The sequence below is a fragment of the Grampus griseus genome (assembly GCF_964374135.1).
Source record: "Grampus griseus genome assembly, chromosome: 10".
In the NCBI taxonomy this organism is placed as follows: Eukaryota; Metazoa; Chordata; class Mammalia; order Artiodactyla; family Delphinidae; genus Grampus; species Grampus griseus.
The window spans coordinates 51,587,564-51,607,084 of NC_139004.1; the positions used below are offsets into that span (position 1 = coordinate 51,587,564).

The following is a 19,521-nucleotide window of genomic DNA, read 5'->3' on the forward strand; positions in this document are numbered from 1 at the left end:
CTCTCCTGGATGTTTTAAGACGATGGACTAGAACAAGCCTACATTATGGTTTTGCCTGGTAAGTCACTTCTCTCAAAACAAGACTATTCACTAGATGTGACCTTATGACCTTGTCACAAAATATCCATACATGATGTTTTGATGAAAATATCATTGCTGTTCACATCAAATTAATACTAATCCATAAAATTTGAGTTCACTCAGAGCCACCAATTCCAACAGAACTTAGGAATCCCTAAAGATAAAATACAGACACACAGATAAGTATAGTATTTAATCGAAATATATTTGTCTAATATCTACAAAGTGTGAACAATTGGTCTTAAGAAAGCAGACAAAAGGCACAAAATTAGTATTACTACAGAGAAGCATTCATGCTACTGGATTGTATAAATATTCTCATTAGAGTGGCACAGTAAAAAATAAATTAAGCATTGAGCAAAGATCAAATACTTCATTTTCTCCTTGCTTTCTTATATTCTGGTCATGTCTTGACCTCATTTGTAAAGGCTGAAGACTGAAACTGAACTGAAACCATGAAACACTTACGCAGGCTTTATGGATGTTTTAATCACAGTGGTTTCCTTGCAGAATTCGGGTCAAACAAGAGGTGCACTTTAAAAAAAATCCACAGGATATTCTTTTCTCTTTCCCCAAATGAAATATAAGATTGAGGCTGTGGTGGTGCACCTTTGCAAACACTGCATGTTTGCAATGCGTGTATTTCATTTCTAAAGCCCTTTTTTCAAGATAAAATTAGTGCAGTCTCCATATGACTTGTTTTCTACCATGAAAGAAGCAGCTTCTGAAAATTGTATGACTAGAGCTTTGAGCATGAGAAATTATCAGAAAGCTTCTGGGGCAAGGAGGTGGGAGGAACATTCCAAGGTAGGCCTGGCTCTGGGCTCTCCCAGGGGTGCTCCATCCTGGAAGGCTCCGGCGTAAACCTTTAACAGCGTCCTGCCTGCTCCCCATCCAGCAGGAAATGGCAGTTGATCTGTCTTGCATATGGACAAACAAATGTTGACTTGGGAGGGGAATGGGAAGCACAGCGATTATTCTGAAATGACAACCACCTTCTACCAGATGGACAGCAGTAGGGCCACGCCAGTTCACCTTTGTTTGAACAGGAGTTGTCAACTGGAGAATACTTTGTGAGTGCAAAAGTATTTGGCAAAGTGAAAAGTAGAAAACTTCAAACCTCATTGATAAAAAGGAGCTCATAATTACCCACTTCAATATTGTTAAGTGCACTATTTACATGTGTAATAATATCCAGCAGACATAGCACATGCGTGTGAACATACAGTGTGCCGAGAGCTTGCACACAGACGTGTGTGCACACGCATGCCCCAAATGGCTCTTGAATAAATTCAATCCCATAGTAGAGTCTGGGGGTGCATTTTTCACAGTACATAATTTCCCTCTCAGGTACCATGTCTTGAATGCAAGAGGTCTCAGGGAATACCAGAAGAACCTTGATACTGTACCACTTTAATTCCTCCAAAAACAGGACCGTTTCTGAAAGTTCTGCATCTCCACCCATTAGTGTGCCTTCCAAAGCGGATTGAAGTATACCCAGCCGTCACCCTGCAAGAGAGAGGAGGACACATCATTACATGGAGACCTGTCGGCGAGACAAGGGGAGAAGCAAGGGTATCCCCTGTTGCGCTAGTACCACACAGTACCATGCAGTGCTGGTTACCATCTATCTGTTCAGGACCACCAACCTGTGTGCCGGCCTCTCCTGATGTCTCACAGCCAAGCCATGCTGGTGGTCTCACCACCCCTCCTCAGCCCGGCTGCTTTTTAGAGCCCATGGGATCTTCGTATCTGGCATTTTGGGAGGAAACCCCACAAAACGACCAAAGTAACGAGGGGGAGGGCTTTGTTGGTTTACATCAAGATTAGTTGGCCAAAAAAAAAAAAAGGCCTTTGAAACGGGGACAGGAGAAAAAGGAGGGTAGTTGGACAAACGGACAGGGAAGAGAAAAGACAAGGGCCTGAATAGGAGGAATCTGCCCAAACCAGTGACTTTTAACCACCCACCAGGCTGGAGGGGAGTGCCCAACAAAGGGCACACGCAAGGCCGCAGTCAAAAGACATCAGCACACACAGGAGAGGACACCAGTCAAATACCAGTGAGAAAAAGGCAGGAATCAAAATGGTATGCAATCTGGTGCTAGACTAGAGGGATGTACTGAATGGTAATCATGCTGGTGCGGGGATGATTTGTATTCTTTAAATATCCTCAAGCCTCCTGTTATAAACAGACTGGCTTTTCTTACACCCTATGGGAGGAAAACGATGTTTTTTGGTGGTTGTCATTTTACTTTTTTTTTTTTTTGTGGTACGCGGGCCTCTCACTGTTGCGGCCTCTCCCGTCGCTGAGCACAGGCTCCGGACGCACAGGCTCCGGACGTGCAGGCTCAGCGGCCACGGCTCACGGGCCCAGCCACTCCGCGGCATGTGGGATCTTCCCGGACCAGGGCATGAACCCGCGTCCCCTGCATCGGCAGATGGACCCCCAACCACTGCGCCACCAGGGAAGCCCCATTTTACTTTTTACTGTGCAACTTTCCACAGAAGCCGGGCAACCTAGTTGTCTCAGAGAGACAAGATCCGGCAGAAGGATCCCTGGGGGATTCTGTGATGGTTAATTTTATGTGTTGACTGGCTCTGGATTAAACATTGTTTCTGAGCACAGGGGAGGGGGCGGTGCTTCCAGATGAGGGTAGCATTTGAATTGGTGGGTGGAATAATGTAGATATCCCACCCCCATGAGGTGAGCATCATGCAATGTGCCCAGGGCCTGAATGGAACAAAAGGTGGAGGAAGCAGGAACTGGCCCTTTCTTTCCTGCCTCACTCATCCTGACTTCTGCCCTCGGCTGGGATTCACACTGTCAGCTCCCCTGGGTCTCAGGCCTTTGGACTGAATCATACCACTGGCTTTCCCGCGGTTCCACCTCGCAAACCACAGATCCCATGGCTTTTCAGCCTCCACGATCTCATAATAAATCTATTTAAATTTCTATCTTCTGTTGGTTCTGTGCTGTTTCTCTGGAGAACCCTGACTAATACAGAGTCACCTCCCCTGGGCAAGGCCTCCAAACAGGGATACACTCAGAGTCTCCCCAAGAAGGCTTCCTGTCTGAACCAGCATCTGACCTTGACATCTGTGCTCAGCCCACGGCCCTAGTTCCTGCCTCTAGGAGACACATGGCTGCTTCCTGCCCAGACCAGAAGCCCAGCTCAAGGTCACTAACTCTCCCCGCAGACCTCCAGCTCCAGGGAGCCATCCTTCCAAGGAGCAGAAGTCAGACACCAGCAGTGCCTAGGCAAGGAAAGCCCAGACAGACTTCAATTGGCCCTTAGTGTTTAAACTTTTAAAAATTCCTTGACACCAGGTGAATATCAGATCTCATAAAAATTCTGATTTCTGGCTTCTCTTGAAGAACTGGGCCATCAGCCTGTGACGGCCTGGAGGTCAGTGGCATCCACCCTTTTAGATACAGACCCTGGGTCTGCCCTGCCCTCACCAGCCTGTTTCTCTCATTGATGCTGCCAAGCTCCTGACCAGCCTGCCTTAAAAATTGTGGCTCCGGGCTTCCCTGGTGGCGCAGTGGTTGAGAGTCCGCCTGCCGATGCAGGGGACGCGAGTTCGTGCCCCGGTCCGGGAGGATCCCACTTGCCGCGGAGCGGCTGGGCCCGTGAGCCATGGCCGCTGAGCCTGCGCGTCCGGAGCCTGTGCTCCGAAACGGGAGAGGCCACAGCAGTGAGAGGCCTGCGTACCGCAAAAAAAAAAAAAAAAAAAAATGGTGTCTCCTACACCTTTGTCATTTCCAGTTCTGTTCTCAGAATGCTGCCCGGCTGTGCCACAAACAACTGGGCACAGGGCGCCTTGCCCAGTCAGGGGGTGAGGGGCGTGTGTGGGGGTCCCCTTCCAACACCACTTCCAGCAGCAGCGCCGGGACGCAGACCCCCGCGGGCCTCCCCGGCACGTCCATCCCCCATTGGGCCCCTGGGAGGCAAAGCTCTGAAAGGGTGCTGTCATGGAGAAGGTTCCAACCCACCCAGGTGTGGAGCTGGTCTGGGAGGGGCTTCCCGATCAATCTGCTACTGAAGGCAGAGTAGCTGGGCCGTGGTCTTTGTGAAGCAGCCCCACTCCATGCCTCCCTGCGGGCGGGTACGCCTCCCTGATGGGGGAGCCACGGCCACCATGCCCAGACCTCCCGGGCCCCCCCTGCCCGTCCGGCGGCCGCGATAGGGGACAGCCCGTCCTCCCCGCCCAGGACGCCCGGTACGGTCACCTCCTGGATGAAGTACTTGGGCCGCCAGGGAGTGCGGAGGTTCTCCCGCTTCCGCTCCTCTGTGCGCTGCTTCTCCTCCAGCCGCCGCTTTTGCTCGGTGGCAGCGTCGATGTCCCCCAGCCGCAAGCATCGGGTCACCTCCCGCCAGAGGTTCCTGGGGGCAGGGGTCATTGGGAACAGGGAACAGTCAGGCAGGGCCAGCAGCCTGAGGCTGCGGTCCTGGGCGAGGAAGGGCCCGAGCCGAGGATGCTGGGCTGCGGGGCAGGAGGGGATGAGCAGCTCACTCCACAGGCCCAGGGCCCCACCTGCGCCCAGATCTGAATCCCCTCTCCCCTCCCGGGCTCTGAGCGTCTAGACCAATCTAGGGAAGACCGGAGCAATCAAACTGCTCCTACAGACAAAATCTACAGCAGACCCTGCCACGGGCACTCACCACATTCCCAGACATTTTACATATGGATTAACTCATCTCATCAACACAACATCCCAGGGATATAGATGCGATACTATCGCCCCACTGTAAAGGGGAGAAAAACAGATCCACATAAGGTGAAGTGACCTGCCAGAGGTCAGCAGGCTGATGGATGTGAACAGTGGCTGCTCTCCCACCGGCAGCCCCGTATTAGGAGTTACAGACCCTGGGGGATCCGTCACCTCCCTGTGTCTACACGCAAAGTTAGACACATTCATTCATTCACTCACTCACTCCTTCATTCACTGGAGAAGGCGGCAGCTTCCCTCCTCAGGAAGCCAGGGTGCCCCCTCCAGTCCCACTCTGTGCTGGAGGGAGGGGACCAGCACTGAGGTGAAGGGGGACACTTCCTCACTTCAGCACATCAGGACCAGTCGGTATTCCGCACAAGGGAACCAGGCTTTGGGGGTATGATGTCTCTGCAGCTGGGGCCAAGCAGAAGCTCCCCGTTAGATCCTGGGCCAGGAGCCCGCAGGGGAGTGGCCAGTGCATCCAGGACAGCAGCCCTCCTGGGGGACCCGAGCCCAGGAACCGATGGGGCCCGGGCTCTGGCTGCAAGGCCAGCCTGCCCACCGCCGCCCAGCACCCCACCATGCAGAGGGTACAGTGGCACCCTGGCTCCGAACTTACACAGTGGAAGGTGGGAGAAAGCCAGGTCCTACCAGCCTCACAGTGCTTGCTCTTTCTACCACGCCCTGACAGCTGACTTAAGAGGGGAAAAGGTGGCCTAATACAGGAAAGGAAGGTGGCGAAGCAGACAGGGAGGGCTGGTGCCTGGTCAAATCAGTCTTTTCCATCACCTGAACCCTCAACACACACCTTGGCGCTGAGGGAAGGACTGGGTGCCCGGACATCCAGGGTTGGGGTGCTTTCAGGGCAGGACCTCCCCTGATAAGGCCTATCATAAAATAGTGGCCCCAAATTTAGACGATAGAGAGCCCCAGGGACTGCAGATGGGGTGGTGAGCAAAGAGCCGGCCCACAGGTCAAGGGCTATGCCCAGACACCCACCAAGAACCCCCTGGAGGGGCTCTGCTTCCGAAGGCTCTGAACTTCAGGACAAAGGGAAAGGCGGAAAAGCCTTCAGGGCGGAGAGGGCGGGGGCAAGTCGGCAATAAAAGCTAAAAGGAAGCCCAGGGGAGCCTTTGCTAGAAGCGGAGGTCCCGGTGGCCAAGGGCCAGGTGGTGGCTAGGCCGGGTGTGGCCAGCATTGCCGTGTGGAGGGCTCCAGCCCGAGCAGGGTGCTGCGCGGGCCGGGCTCTGAGCACCGCGAGCACATTGACAGCAGTGGGCCAATGTAAGAGCAGCTTCGCTCTCCCCTCCACAGGGGCTGGTGGGGGCCGGGCCACTGTGGGGCTGAGACCACTAGGCGGGCCCTCCTTCGCCTCCTCAGGTGAGGCCTGGCACAGGTGGCTGGGCTCAGGTGCTCTGAGTGGCAGGCGCTACACCTCAAGGCCATTCCCGCCTCGGAGAACAAGGTGGGCTGCTGGGTTTGTCAACAGTAAAGTCCACGTACGCGAGACGAGAAGAGGCGATACGCCCCTCTCTCTGGTTGCAGACTCCATCCTCCATCCATTCCACTCCCAGCAAGGCTTAATGAGGAGCAGCTAACCTACTCAACAGTCTTGGAATAACAGCTCAAAGGAATCATAGTTTTGTTGTCAACAGCCATACCAGAAACAAGCGGTGCTGTGACAGCAACCACAGGGCTCCTGATTCTGGGGAGGTGTCGTCAGAGGCCAGGGGAGGGATTCCTTCCTGTCACAGTCCAAAGGGCTGGGTTCACGCCCTCCATTTGGACTCAGAGAAGGTTACATTCTGATCAACAAGAACGAGTGGACTAATCCTACCACAAAGCCAAGTTTCCAGGACACTGCAGCCCTCTTTCTATTAAACTCGGTGATAATGTATGATTTATACACACTGGTATCCCTGCTTTGTTTCCACATAAAAAGCACCTTTCCAATTTCGTTACAAACTCTTCCTGTAATGGCAAACCCTTTCAAAGAATCATCTGTCATTTCACTTTAACCCTATATCCTCTTTCTACAGAGCAGCATGCCTTTAGATAAGAGCGGGGCCAGCAAACGTTCTCTGTAAAGGGCCAGAGACTAAACGTTTTAGGCTCTACAGGCCATTTGGTCTTGGTCGCAACTGTTTCACTGCTATTGTAGCCAGAGGGCAGCCACAAACGAGATACAAACAAATGGATGCAGCTGCGTTCCTGTAAAATTTTACAAAAATCAGCCAGAGATGGGATCTGGCCCATGGGCCATAGCTGGCTGACCTCCTGGATTAAAAATTTAAAATGGCATATTTCCAGAAGATTCTGCTTCTGTACCTGCATAAACATCACTTTAAGTGGCTTGCGGGATATTCACATGATAGAGTGAATTCACCATAATTCACTTAACTGTTTTCCAATTGTTGCACGGTTAGATGGTTTCTTTTTCTTCCTTTTGTTTTAGTTTTTTTTTTTAAATACCCAAATTTCATATTTAAAACCTTTTGTGAATCGAAGAATTCTCCCTTAGATGAGATTCCCAGAAATGGACTACAAGAGGTGAACTCACAAATTTAAAGCTACTGATCCACGCAGCTAACCTGCACACCTTCCTACTGGAAGCACAGGGCAGAGAGTGTTAATTTTATCACAGCCTTGCAGGCACTGAATTTTTTTGAATTATGTTGCTAATCTGGTAAGAAAAAAAAAAGTATCTCATTGCTTTGCTGCACAGCTCTTTGATTACTAGCATCTCTCTGTATTTAACTTTACAATTAAGTAACAGACCCACAGAGTTGACAAACTCTTTTAGGTCAGGCATTAAAGTCTGGGAGGGCTGTTCTCACACTCCACCCCATGACTGCAGAGCAACTAAACAAAGGATCTACACCTAAGTGACACACAGAGGACAATTCAAGTTTCCAAAGGAATGATTCCTGGCCCCTTTGCATTGGGCTTCCTCTCTGCCCCTTGGGTCAAGTGCTGAGGACAACAAAGCTTGGAGAGGAGCACATGGTCTGGTCCCCACCTGGACTCCATGGGGCCCTGCTTCTCCAGGGGTCGGATCTTCTTGGGGTACACTGGCAGCATGGTCGTGTCAATGACCTTGGTCTCCCCGTTGTTGTAGGTGAACTCTAGGGTCCCATTCCACTCCCCGTGGGCTTTGCACACAATGGTGTTGGTCGGGTTGTGCTTCACTTCTGCTGTGACCCTGAATTAATGAAGCATCGAATAAACACGCTTTGCAAGGTTATCAGAACAGAGACCGACTTCAACAGGCATCCTCACATGTAGAGATCTTTTTTTATGGGGTTGCTTTTTGCTCTTTTGCTCAAAGACTAGCTCTTAAAATGTGATCTAATATCCTTGAGCAGAATAAAGAAAGCATCAGTGGGAAAACAGGTAGGATCTGAATAAAGTCTGTAAATTAGTTCATAGGAATGCAGCAATGTTAATTTCTTAGTTTTTTTCAATTGAAGTATAGTTAATTTACAATGTTGTGTTAGTTTCAAGTATACAGCAAAGTGATTCAGTTACACACACACACACATACACACACACACACACTTTTTCAGATTCTTTTCCCTTATAGGTTATTACAAGATATTGAACATAGTTCCCTGTGCTATACAGTAGGTCCTTGTTGTTTACCTATTTTATATATAGTAGTGTGTATATGTCCATCCCAAACTCCTAATTTATCCCCCAATTTCTTAGTTTTTTTCAACTAATATTGTTTTATTGATTTTGACAATAAATTAGATAGGCGGTTGAAAATTATACATGTTTTAACACTATATTGTATACACTATATACTGTGATTTGTTTAGTTGAATTTCATCAATTTCTTAGTTTTGATAAAAATGCCAAGGTTTTATAAGATGTTATTATTGGGGTGGAAATCACAAAACTCAGTAAAAACAAAATATAAATATCAATTAAGTGTATCTGGTCTATTGTGTCATTTAAAGTAGAACTAACTACCATATGACCCAGCCATCCCACTACTGGGCATATACCCTGAGAAAACCATAATTTAAAAAGACACATGTACCCCAATGTTCACTGCAGCACTGTTTACAATGGCCAGGACATGAAAGCAACCTAAGTGTCCATCGACAGGTGAATGGATAAAGAAGATGTGGTACATATATATAATGGAATATTAGCCATAAAAAGAAATGAAATTGGGTCATTTGTAGAGATGTGGATGGACCTAGAGACTGTCATACCGAGTGAAGTCAGTCAGAAAGAGAAGAACAAATGTCGTATATTAACGCATACATGTGGAAAAATGGTATAGATGAATCTATTCGCAGGGCAGGAATAGAAAAGGCAGATATAGGGAACGGATGTGTGGACACGGGATGCGGGGAGCAAAGGGGAGGGTGGGATGAATTGGGAGATTAGGTTTGACATAAATACACTACAACATGTGTAAAGTAGATTGTTAGTGGGAAGCTGCTGTATAGCACAGGGAGCTCAGCGCAGTGCTATGCGATGGCCTAGATGGGGGGGAGGGGGGAGGGGGGAGGGAGGTTCAAGAGGGAGGGGATATATGTATACATATAGCTGAGTCACTTCACTGTATAGCAGAAACTAACACAAGATTCTAAAGCAATTATACTCCAATAAAAAATATATATAAAACTTTAGGGCTTCCCTGGTGGCGCAGTGGTTGAGAGTCCGCCTGTCGATGCGGGGGACACGGGTTCGTGCCCCGGTCCAGGAGGATCCCCCATGCCGCGGAGCGGCTAGGCCCGTGAGCCATGGCCGCTGAGCCTGCGCGTCCGGAGCCTGTGCTCCGCAACGGGAGAGGCCACAACAGTGAGAGGCCCGTGTGCCGCAAAATAAAAAAAAAAAAAATATATATATATATGTATATATACACATATATAAAACTTAAAAATATATATATATGTATATATATATATACCCTTCTCCTCCCTCAAATAGCAACTAACAGTGTACATTTCAACCACCAAAAGAGTGTGAGAGTCTAGGGGGGAACTTTTCAATCACTAAACAAGGTCGAACCCCTCCAGCCTGGCTTCACAAGGGCCCCTGGTGGAGATGTGTGGCCCTTTGCCTCACCGACCCGGCCCAGGGGCTCCGGGTCTCAGCTCTGGGTGAAAGCAGAGCCCACCTCCCTCTCCCCAGGAGCCTGCTGCAGGCAGAGTAACACAGCAGAAACGGGAGGTGGAGGAGCCCGGGGCCTCTTTTTCTTTTTTTTTTTGTTGGGGGGGCCTCTCACTATTGCGGCCTCTCCCGTTGCGAAGCACAGGCTCTGGATGCGCAGGCTCAGTGGCCATGGCTCACGGGCCTAGCCGCTCTGCGGCATGTGGGTTCTTCCCGGACCGGGGCACGAACCCGTGTTCCCTGCATCGGCAGGCGGATCCCCAACCACTGTGCCACCAGGGAAGCCCCGGTTCTTCTTTTCCTAATGGCCAAGCTTGGGATGAATTTGGTGTTTTCAAACCTAGGTCTGGAATTTTTCTCCCTGAGCCTGAACACCGCCGGGAGCCCAGGCGGCATCAGGAATCCTCCCAACGGCACACAGCGGAAGGGTATCCGTGCTGTGCTGGTAACGCTTTAACAACGGGCTCGCCAGGAGGGAAAACGCCTGGTTTAGAGCTTTTGCCAGTTTCTGTGCTGCCCCACCCACAGTGGATCTCAAGCTACCACTGGGGCATGAGGGGCCGCGGAGCTGGGGAGAAACGCGCATAATCAGCTCTTGGGGGCTGGTATGTTTGGCTCCAAAACGGCCACTGAAGGTGCCTACTTTCCAGGCGACACTCCAGCACCCCACATGAACGCCATCCGGAAAAGCTTTCCAAGAAAAAGGTCAAAGATGGGGGCTTGCTTATTATCCAGTGATCTGCTCCAAAGGGGGAAATTTATAATTAGAGCCATAAAAACGAGGTGATGCTCCCCTCAAACAGCGGGCCTCTCCTTCTGTTTCTTAGGACTGCTTCCCAGCTTCCAAAAGGAGAGAAACGGTCCTGCTCTCATAGATGCAGGATTCGGGATGTTGCATGGAGCTCACAGAACTGCATCAGTGCAGGTCAGGCCTCCGGCCTCGGAAGCAAGAGGTTACGATAACGCCAGAAGCCCTTTGTTCTCTGGGGCATGTTCCGCCAACACATCACCAGACTGGGGAGGGTTCAAGACGCCGCCGGTGAGACATGTCATCTGAAACACATCTGTTAAATTGATCTTGATTTTTCAACTCATCCCACGGCTGGAACCCAGTCTTCTGATGCAGACAAGAAACCTGGGGCATCGTGATCGGACAGAGATGGAGTCTCCCTGGCCCCTCCTACCTGTGGACCTTCCCCCCGTAGAAAGGCTTTGTGTGGAAGATCACTGTCGCTGAGTACCCAGTCTTGGCGCAGGTGATGCTGACTTTTCCTCCGAGCTCCACCCAAGGGATGGTGAGGATAGACCGGGCGTAGGCACTGGGCAGGGTGAACACATACTCCTCCCCGTGCTCCAGGAGCCGCAGCACACCTGAGGGAGACAGGAGGGAAGGGTTAGGCTCGCACACGAGGAAAGCGCAGCTGGTGAAACCGAGGAGGACCCTGAGGGGCTCCAGGGCATGGAGGCCTTTTTGTCTTCCGTTTCTTGTAGCCTCCATGACCTTCCCTGAGTTCCAAAGGGCAGATTGCAACAGTTGCTAATCAAGGGAGGCGGAGCCAAGAAACCACCGGAGGCAAAAGATTAAAGGAACAGAGAAGCTCATCAAGATTAGGAGACCTGGGCTTCCCTGGTGGCGCAGTGGTTGAGAGTCCACCTGCAGGGGACAAGGGTTCGTGCCCGGTCCGGGAAGATCCCACATGCCACGGAGCAGCTAGGCCCGTGAGCCATGACCGCTGAGCCTATGTGTCCAGAGCCTGTGCTCCGCAATGGGAGAGGCCACAGCAGTGAGAGGCCCCGCGTACCACGGAGACCTAATCGCACCTGAGACCCTGCACACACCCTAATCTTGTCAGCAACCCCACCCTTGAACCATTGCTATAAAACTCCTCATCAAATCCTCCCCAATTGGGACACACAGTTTTCGAGGGCAGGAGCCCACTGTGTCCCCCTTTGCCTGGCAAAGAAATAAAGCTGTCCTTTTCTACTTCACCCAAAACTATGTCTCCGAGATTCAATTCAGCACCGGTGCACAGAGAAGCTGAGCTTTGGGCATCACTGGGGACCAGAAGATGCAAAGATGAGAAACCAAACACACTCCTGCAACAGATGTCACGCCTCCCACCTCCACAGAGGCCGGCCACCCACGTGCCATTTATCTATTTGCTGCATCTCTACTGCACAAGAGATGCTGAGAACACATGGTGAACAAGACAGACCCGCTCTCTGCCCTCAAGGAGCCAAAGAGAAAGGTGGCCGTGAATGAAGCACTTGCAAACACAAAACTGTGACCGTGATGGGGTGGGAGGGGGAGGTGCCCGGGGCCTCCAGCAGCAGGGGCTGAGCTGGGAGGGGAGGCTTCCTGGTGGAAGGGACATTCGAGCTGGGTAAGAGTTGAGTTGGGGAAGAGGGGAGGGAAAGTAGAAGCAGGGGGAGGCATGTGCAAAGGCCCTGTGGTGGGAAGGAGCCGGGTGAACATGGGGGTCTGAGAAAAGGGCCCCAGGGAAGAAAGGGAAGTGGTGTGTATAGGTATGGAGGCTGCCCAGGTCTACAGGGGCCAGGCCTCATCTTTAAACTTCGAAAAAGCCTGTTAAGGAGTTCTGCCTTTATCCTGAGAGCAGCAGAGACAACCTCAAAGGTTTTCAGGAAGTTACAAAGCAAGAGTGCACAGCTGCTGTCCCCACCCGGGGGGCACCCACCCCTTGATCAGAGGTTCTCCAGGCTGGGAGCCAAGTACTAGTCTCGGAGAGATCTGATCCTCTTGAAACAATGCAAAATGACGTGGGCTTGTCTCTTTTTCTAGGGAAAGGAACCAGTTCTGAACAAGTTCTCAAAGGCTGCCGTGAACTGCCCCGACAGGCGCCGTCTCCCGGGGCTGCTGTACGGCTGGTGCATTGACACCCAGCCCCTGCTCTGGCTTGTCCGGTCGGGCACCCACAGGGCCCCCTCTGCTGAGGGCAGCACCTCTTGGGCCGGCAGAGGCCTGGGAACCCACACGCCTGGCTCACTGAGGTTTGCTCTGTGTGAGGGGCCTTCTCGGCCTCCCACCCCGCAGTGGGGCTTCGCTCCCTGTAGAAAAGCCCTCCCAGCTCTATTCCTGCCCACTCTGGGCCTGCAATGGTCAAGTGCAGCAAGAGCCTCAGGAAGGTCAGTTCTGTCCTTCGGCCAGAACTATGTGACTGGAGGTGTTAGTGATGTCCCCTCCCTGGGCCCCTGGTTCCTCCACTGGAAAGAGCGAGGAGGGGGCTCCATGTGCCCTGGGGGACCCTTCCTGGCCACCCAGCACTTCCAGGGGCTTCACGTGCAGTGTCTTCTGTGAGCTTCACAACTACTCAACGCAGCATCAATTATTATCATTTTTAAATGAGGAGGTGGAAACGGAAACTCAGAGGGGTTAAGTAATTTGACTGGTCGGTACTTCTCTCTGAGACTAGATAAGCATGTCAATCAACAGAGCTAGATTACTCAGCCCTAAAAAAGGATGAAATAATGCCATTTTCAGCAACAGGGATGGACCTAGAGTTGATCATACTAAGTGAAGTAAGTCAGACAAAGACAAATATCATATGATATCACTTATATGTGGAACCTAAAATATGACACAAATGAACTTATCTATGAAACAGATTCACAGACACAGAGAACAGACCTGTGGTTGCCAAGGAGGAGGGGGGTTGGGAGAGGGATGGAGTGGGAGTTTGGGATTAGCAGATGCAAACTATTATACATAGGATGGATAAACAACAAGGTCCTACTGTATAGCACGGGGAACTCTATTCAACATCCTGCAATAAACCATAACGGAAAAGAATGTATATCTACACACACACACACATGCACACACACATATACTTATAACTGAGTCACTTTGTTGTATAGCAGAAATTAACACAACACTGTAAATCAGCTACACTTCAATAAAATTAAAATAAATTTTAAAAAATCAATCAATCAACAGAGCTAGAATCTGCCCAGCAGAGAGACAGTGTATGTGTGTGTGTCCCTTTCAGCCCTGGGGAGCTCGCCAGGAGAGTCTGAGGAGAGGGGACTAAAGGTACAAAGCGATCAAGAATGCTGAGTTTCCAAAGTCAATATGAAGATGTACTCAGGAGTCACTCAATTTACCCTTAAAAACTCCTTGCATCGCCCAGGAGCCACAGTTTTTGGAATAAACCAGGCTTGTCCAGAACCCACAACCTCACTCCCCCAGGTAAGTCCAGCAAAGTTACACCTGCTGACCCACAGACACAGGGGGCCGGTGTGGAAACCCCAGGGGCCCATGTGCGTCTGGGGGTCGTGACCTCCCCCAGGGAGGCAGGATGCTCACACATGGGCACAGGCAGGAGAGAAGACCCCCCCACCCCGAGAAAAAGCAGACTCAGGTCACTCACAATCGCGCGGGCAGGACTAAGGGGCAGAGATCGCAGCAACATTTAAATCTCTCTCCTTAACCAGGAAGAGAACTGAATACATGTAACATAAACGCACAGACAGCACGGCTCCACTACACCAAATACACTGAATATCAGAGCACACTGACTTCTCCCCACCTCCCCACTCGCCAGAGCTCCCAATGAAATTACGCCATCTTTCCCAAAGCCAAGCCTTGGGCCACCGAACACCCTCCCTCTGTCACTTATCCCTCCCCGCAGTTCAGGGGGCAGAGCTGCCCCAGGTGACCGCTGAGGCCCTGTCCTGTGATGCACAAGGGTGGACCTGTGTCTGCAAGGAGGATTCGACACCAATGTGTCGCTTCTTACAGCTTGTGCTCAGGACCCTGGAAGAAGAATGGCCAGGCCTGGTATACTTTTTGTTTCCAAGCGTACTTTGTGTCTTTCCTAGAATTAGGCTGCTAAGAGGAGAGCGAAGCAGGTGGTAAAGTTCATGCCGAACAGGTCTGACACCAACAGTCAAGAGGAACCGGAAGTGGAAGTTGGAAAGAGAGAGGCTCCAGCAGACTCCCCACCCACCCCTCCGCCCCAGTTCTACTCGCAAGCCTTCGGTTCCCTGAGTGCCAGCCGCATCCGCATCCTCATAGCCTCACGGCCTGTGGCAGCGGGAGGGGCCGAGACCCTGAGGAGGAGGCTGCTGGTCCCTCTGTCACCTGCCTTCAAGGGCCCAGAGAAGGCAGCTCTTTGTCCCCCATCCTCACTCTCCATGTGGATGGACTATGTGGCAGTAAAGTCCTCCCAGGGGCCCAAATGTCCCCTGACAGCACTGCCCCACCCCCGATGTCTACAATGTCCCCCTCTGTTGTCAGCCTTTCCAGCCTCTGACCTGCCGTACTCTGGGGACCCCCACCCATTTGCACATCCTGCACTGGCCTCTCTCAGCGGGCCAGGACCACGCGACAGCCACGAGCGCCACGTGCTGAGTCTTCCTGGTCTCATTCACGAATATAAACTTGGTGAGGTAGGATCATGCCACTGATATTTTCTTCAGAACATACTTACCTGGAGCATACGCCACCATTTTTTAAAAGCCCTAGATGAGATCTTAGAGGATCATTCCAACTCCTCCGTCCCTCGCCAGCCTGGTGACCTTAAGTTCTCTGCCCCTCGGCTGCCTCATCCGTGATGCAGGGATAATGGTACCCGCACCTCACGGGGCTGTAAAAAAGGCAACACTGAAACTCAGCTAAGGGCACGCAGCCTGCTACACCGCTGGAATCCTGATCACACCCCCATCTCTTGGCAGGTGAATTCTCAGCAGCGGTACTTGGGAACAAAGAAGAAATCACAGAATCTGCTGACGGCTGATGCACATGGGGGATCCCTCCTCCCTCTCATCTTCAGAAAAACCGCTTCCAAACCAAGGTGAAACTTCCCGCAAGTCCACAGAAATCAGAAAAGTGAGCCCCAGAGCAAGGCTGGTTTAAAGCACTGGCAAGACCACACTCCCAGGCTCTTTTCTGAAAATCCATAAATGTGCACTCACTCATTAAATCACCGGCAATTATGCCTTCCCAGGACTCTTTTTTTCAGGATTGCATACAAAAATCTGTCCCTAATAATGAATAAAAGACTATATTAAAACTAGACCTGCAAACGGGCTCACAAATGAAAGCTCCTTTTTAATTAGCCTAAGAGCTGAGAGAAGCTGAAAAACACTGAATAATCCATCTTTCCGGGACATAGCTAGTCCTCATGCTGGGAGATTTTTGCTTTATATCCCACAAATAGATTTATCAATAAACGTAAGGCCAAGCATTAAGATTTTGAAACTGATAAATTTAAAATAACTCTGAGGAACCAAAATATTCCGACAGGGCGTTGACTCTGGAAAGAAAGCACAGAATCACGGAAAGCAACTCCGGGGAACTGGTCTTCAGGGCCCACAGTGCCGGCATTCATGGGCAAACGGGTCCCTGCCTGTCCCCACAGACCCAATTCAGAGGCTGTGCCATTTACTGGGCGCTGGTCTGGAGTTCTGGTGGGGAGGGGTTTCAAGAGAAGCTGGACGAGCTATGTCCCAAGCGGTGAGGGTGGGTACCAAGCAGAGGCGCGTCTGCTTCCATCCACGGATGGATGTCATCTCGGGGTTGGCTCAACAGTGTCACGCTTAGGGACTTTCAGTGTCAGAGCTGAGGGACCATTCGGGGGAGGTCTCTGAGCTACAACCTCGGGGAATTCAAGGCATAATGAAGCACTTGATAATGGCATTTTATCATAGCCAAATAGGCCACAGCCTTAGGGCAATAATTTAAAATGTAAGCCCATGTATTTACATATAAAATTTCAAGTGGACTCATCTAATGTTTAAAATGAAGGGTTGGAGGGACTTCCCTGTCAGTCCAGTGGTTAAGACTCATCGCTTCCAATGCAGGGGGCGCGGGTTTGATCCCTGGCTGGGAAACTAAGATCCTACACGCTGCACGGCAGCCAAAAGTTAAAAAAAAAAAAAGAAAAGAAAAATGAAAGGTGGGAAAAAAACGTCACTTCATGCCCTATCAACAAATGCATGGAAGGTGCTGGATCAGTGCAGGGAATGGAGTGAGGAAAGAAAAACATCCCACCTCCCCCACCCGCCCTCCCCATAACCCACACCCCAAAGGAGCCCTGAGGACAGGAACCAGAACCTTTGGCTTCGAAGTCTGGGGATTCTTAGAAGCATTTTGTGTGAAAAATCAGAAAAATTGTGTGTTACAGAGCTCACATTTAATTAGCATGAAAGAAAGGGGGACGTAGCTACTGAAAGGACTGAGACAAACTTAAAGCCTCACAAGAATGAGAGATGGTCCCCTGACCCTCTCCAGGCCCGTCGACAGCAGGAATACATGGGGGTGGGGGGTGGCCAGGAAGGGGCCTTCCACAGTCTCTCTCCAGAATCTTCCTTCTGCTTTCTTCACTGAGAAGTTCTAAGTAGAATTTTCAAGCAGAGAGAAGAAGTGAGGGCAGCAAATGCCAGCTCTGCTCCAGGGATGCTACGGCCGAGGGTCTCAGCAGAGGGTGTTACGTGGTGTCCCACACACGCACAGCCTTAAGAGTTTGTCCAGGGCTGTGCAGAGTGAATGAAGGCTGCAACCCCTACCGGCTGCCTGGAAGGAACAGGGCAGCCGAGATCCCGAACATCAGAGGCCGACCCTTCACGCGACACAGACACGCAACACATACAAGTCTCCAGGCTTTACATGCCAAGCTTTAACCTCAGCCGGGACCTCACCCAGAACTCTGGCCTGTAGAGACACTGCTTGCTCAAGCCCCCCTCTCAAATGTCTAAACCCCAACACAACCTAACTGGGCTCCTGTGCTCTCTCTCCAAACTAATCCCCTCTTCAGTCTTCCCCACCTTAGTTAATGGCTAGTCCATCCTTCTAGTTGCTCAGGTCAAAAGCCTGATGTCACCTTGCTCTCATACCTCACATCCAATCCAGATGTGTCCAATGAGGGGTTAATATCCAAAATATACAAAGAATGCATACAACTCAACATCAAAAAAAACCAGACAGCCCGACTGAAAAATAGGGAGAGGACCTGAACAGACATTTTTCCAAAGCAGACATACAGATGGCCAAGAGGCACATGAAAAGATGCTCGACGTCACGAATCATCGGCGAAATACAAATCAAAACCACAATGATGTATCACCTCACACCTGTCAGAACGGCCATCACCAAAAAGATCACAGATAACAAATGCTGGAGAGCATGTGGAGAAAAGGGAACCCTCCTACGCTGTTGGTAGGATGTAAATTGTTGCAGCCGCTATGGAAAACAGTACGGAGGTTCCCAAAAAACTAAAAACAGAACCACCATACAATCCAGTAATTCCACTTCTGGGTATTTATCCAAAGAAAATGAAAACACTAATTAAAAGAGATATACGCACCCCTATGTTCATAGCAGCCTTATTTATAATAACCAAGATATGGAAACAATCTAAGTGCCCATCAACAGACAAATGGATAAAAAAATTGTGGTATAAATACACCATGAAATATTATTTAATCATAAAGATGAATGAAATTCTGCCATGTGTGACAACAGGGATGGACCTAGAAGGTATTGTGCTAAGTGAAATAAGTCGGAGAAAGACAAATGCTGTAAGATTTCACTTATAGGTGGAATCTAAAACGAATGAACAAACATAACAGAACAGAGTCATAGATTCACAGAACAAACAGGTGGTTGCCAGAGGGGAGAAGAGAAAGAGATGAGGGAGATTAAGAGGTACATACTTCCAGTTGCAAAATAAATGAGTCATGGGTATGCAGTGCACAATGTAGGGAAGAGCGTCAATGATTATGTAATATCTTTAAAAAAAGAAAAAAAGCCTTGGCAACACCTTTCACTCATACCCCACATCTGATCTCTCCACTTCAGAATTCATCCAGATTCCCAGCCTGTGTTGCCTCCGCACCATTCCTGCCCTGGTTCAAGCCACCATCGCCTTTTGCCTGGATTATTATCATAATCTCCAAACTGGTCTCCTTGCGTCGCCTTCCCCCTCTTATGGTCTAGTTTCAACAAGTAGCTGGAACAATCTTGCTAAACTGAAAGTCAGATCATGATACTCTTCTGCTCAAAGCCCACAGAGACTTGGCAGCTCACTTAGTGGGACGGCCAACACCCCTGCCGGTGGCCCCCCGAGGCCCCACGTGACCTGGACTCAGTCACCTCTCCGACGGCATCTTCTCCGTCCCACCTCCCTTCTCCCGGCTCCACCCACACAGGCTTCCTGTCTCAGACCAGCATGTAGGGATGCCCCTGCCTCTGGCCCCTCTGCCTCTGGCCTTGTTCTCTCCACCAAGACACACTCCCCGGGTAATCGACAAAGCTTGTCCATCATCACCTTCTTGGGACCTTCATCCCCCCCTGGGTCTTTGCTCAACTGTCACCTTCTCGGTGACGTCTTCCCAGCCGCCACCCCAACCCATCCCAAAGTCCCACTGCTCTCTCCCCACCATTCCTAGATCCTTTATTTTATTCCCAGGTCCCTTCCCGCCTTCATTTTTCTCCATAGAACTTCACACCTTCCAAAGCACTACACAATTGTATTTCCCCAGCAGAAGAGAGAGCTCTGTGAGAACAGAGATTCTTCTGTCTGCTTTGCTCATTCAAGTACCCATGGCTCCCAAGGCAAGGGCTGGCAACCAGTGGG

General features: G+C 50.5%; 1 protein-coding gene across 2 annotated transcripts in view; it reads right to left on the reverse strand.

Annotated features, from left to right (window-relative positions):
• Positions 1 to 267: 267 nt before the first annotated feature.
• Positions 268 to 19,521, reverse strand: part of OSBPL10 (oxysterol binding protein like 10) — a gene marked incomplete at its 5' end in the record, with an annotated part of 284,829 nt that continues 265,575 nt past the window's right edge. For both annotated transcript variants that reach the window (XM_082663642.1, XM_082663643.1), the window contains 4 exons: positions 268 to 1,590; positions 4,313 to 4,466; positions 7,815 to 7,997; positions 11,110 to 11,296. In XM_082663642.1, the coding sequence (XP_082519768.1) occupies positions 1,546 to 1,590; positions 4,313 to 4,466; positions 7,815 to 7,997; positions 11,110 to 11,296 (569 nt within the window). In that variant the 3' untranslated portion in view covers positions 268 to 1,545. The remainder of the gene's footprint in view (positions 1,591 to 4,312; positions 4,467 to 7,814; positions 7,998 to 11,109; positions 11,297 to 19,521) is intronic.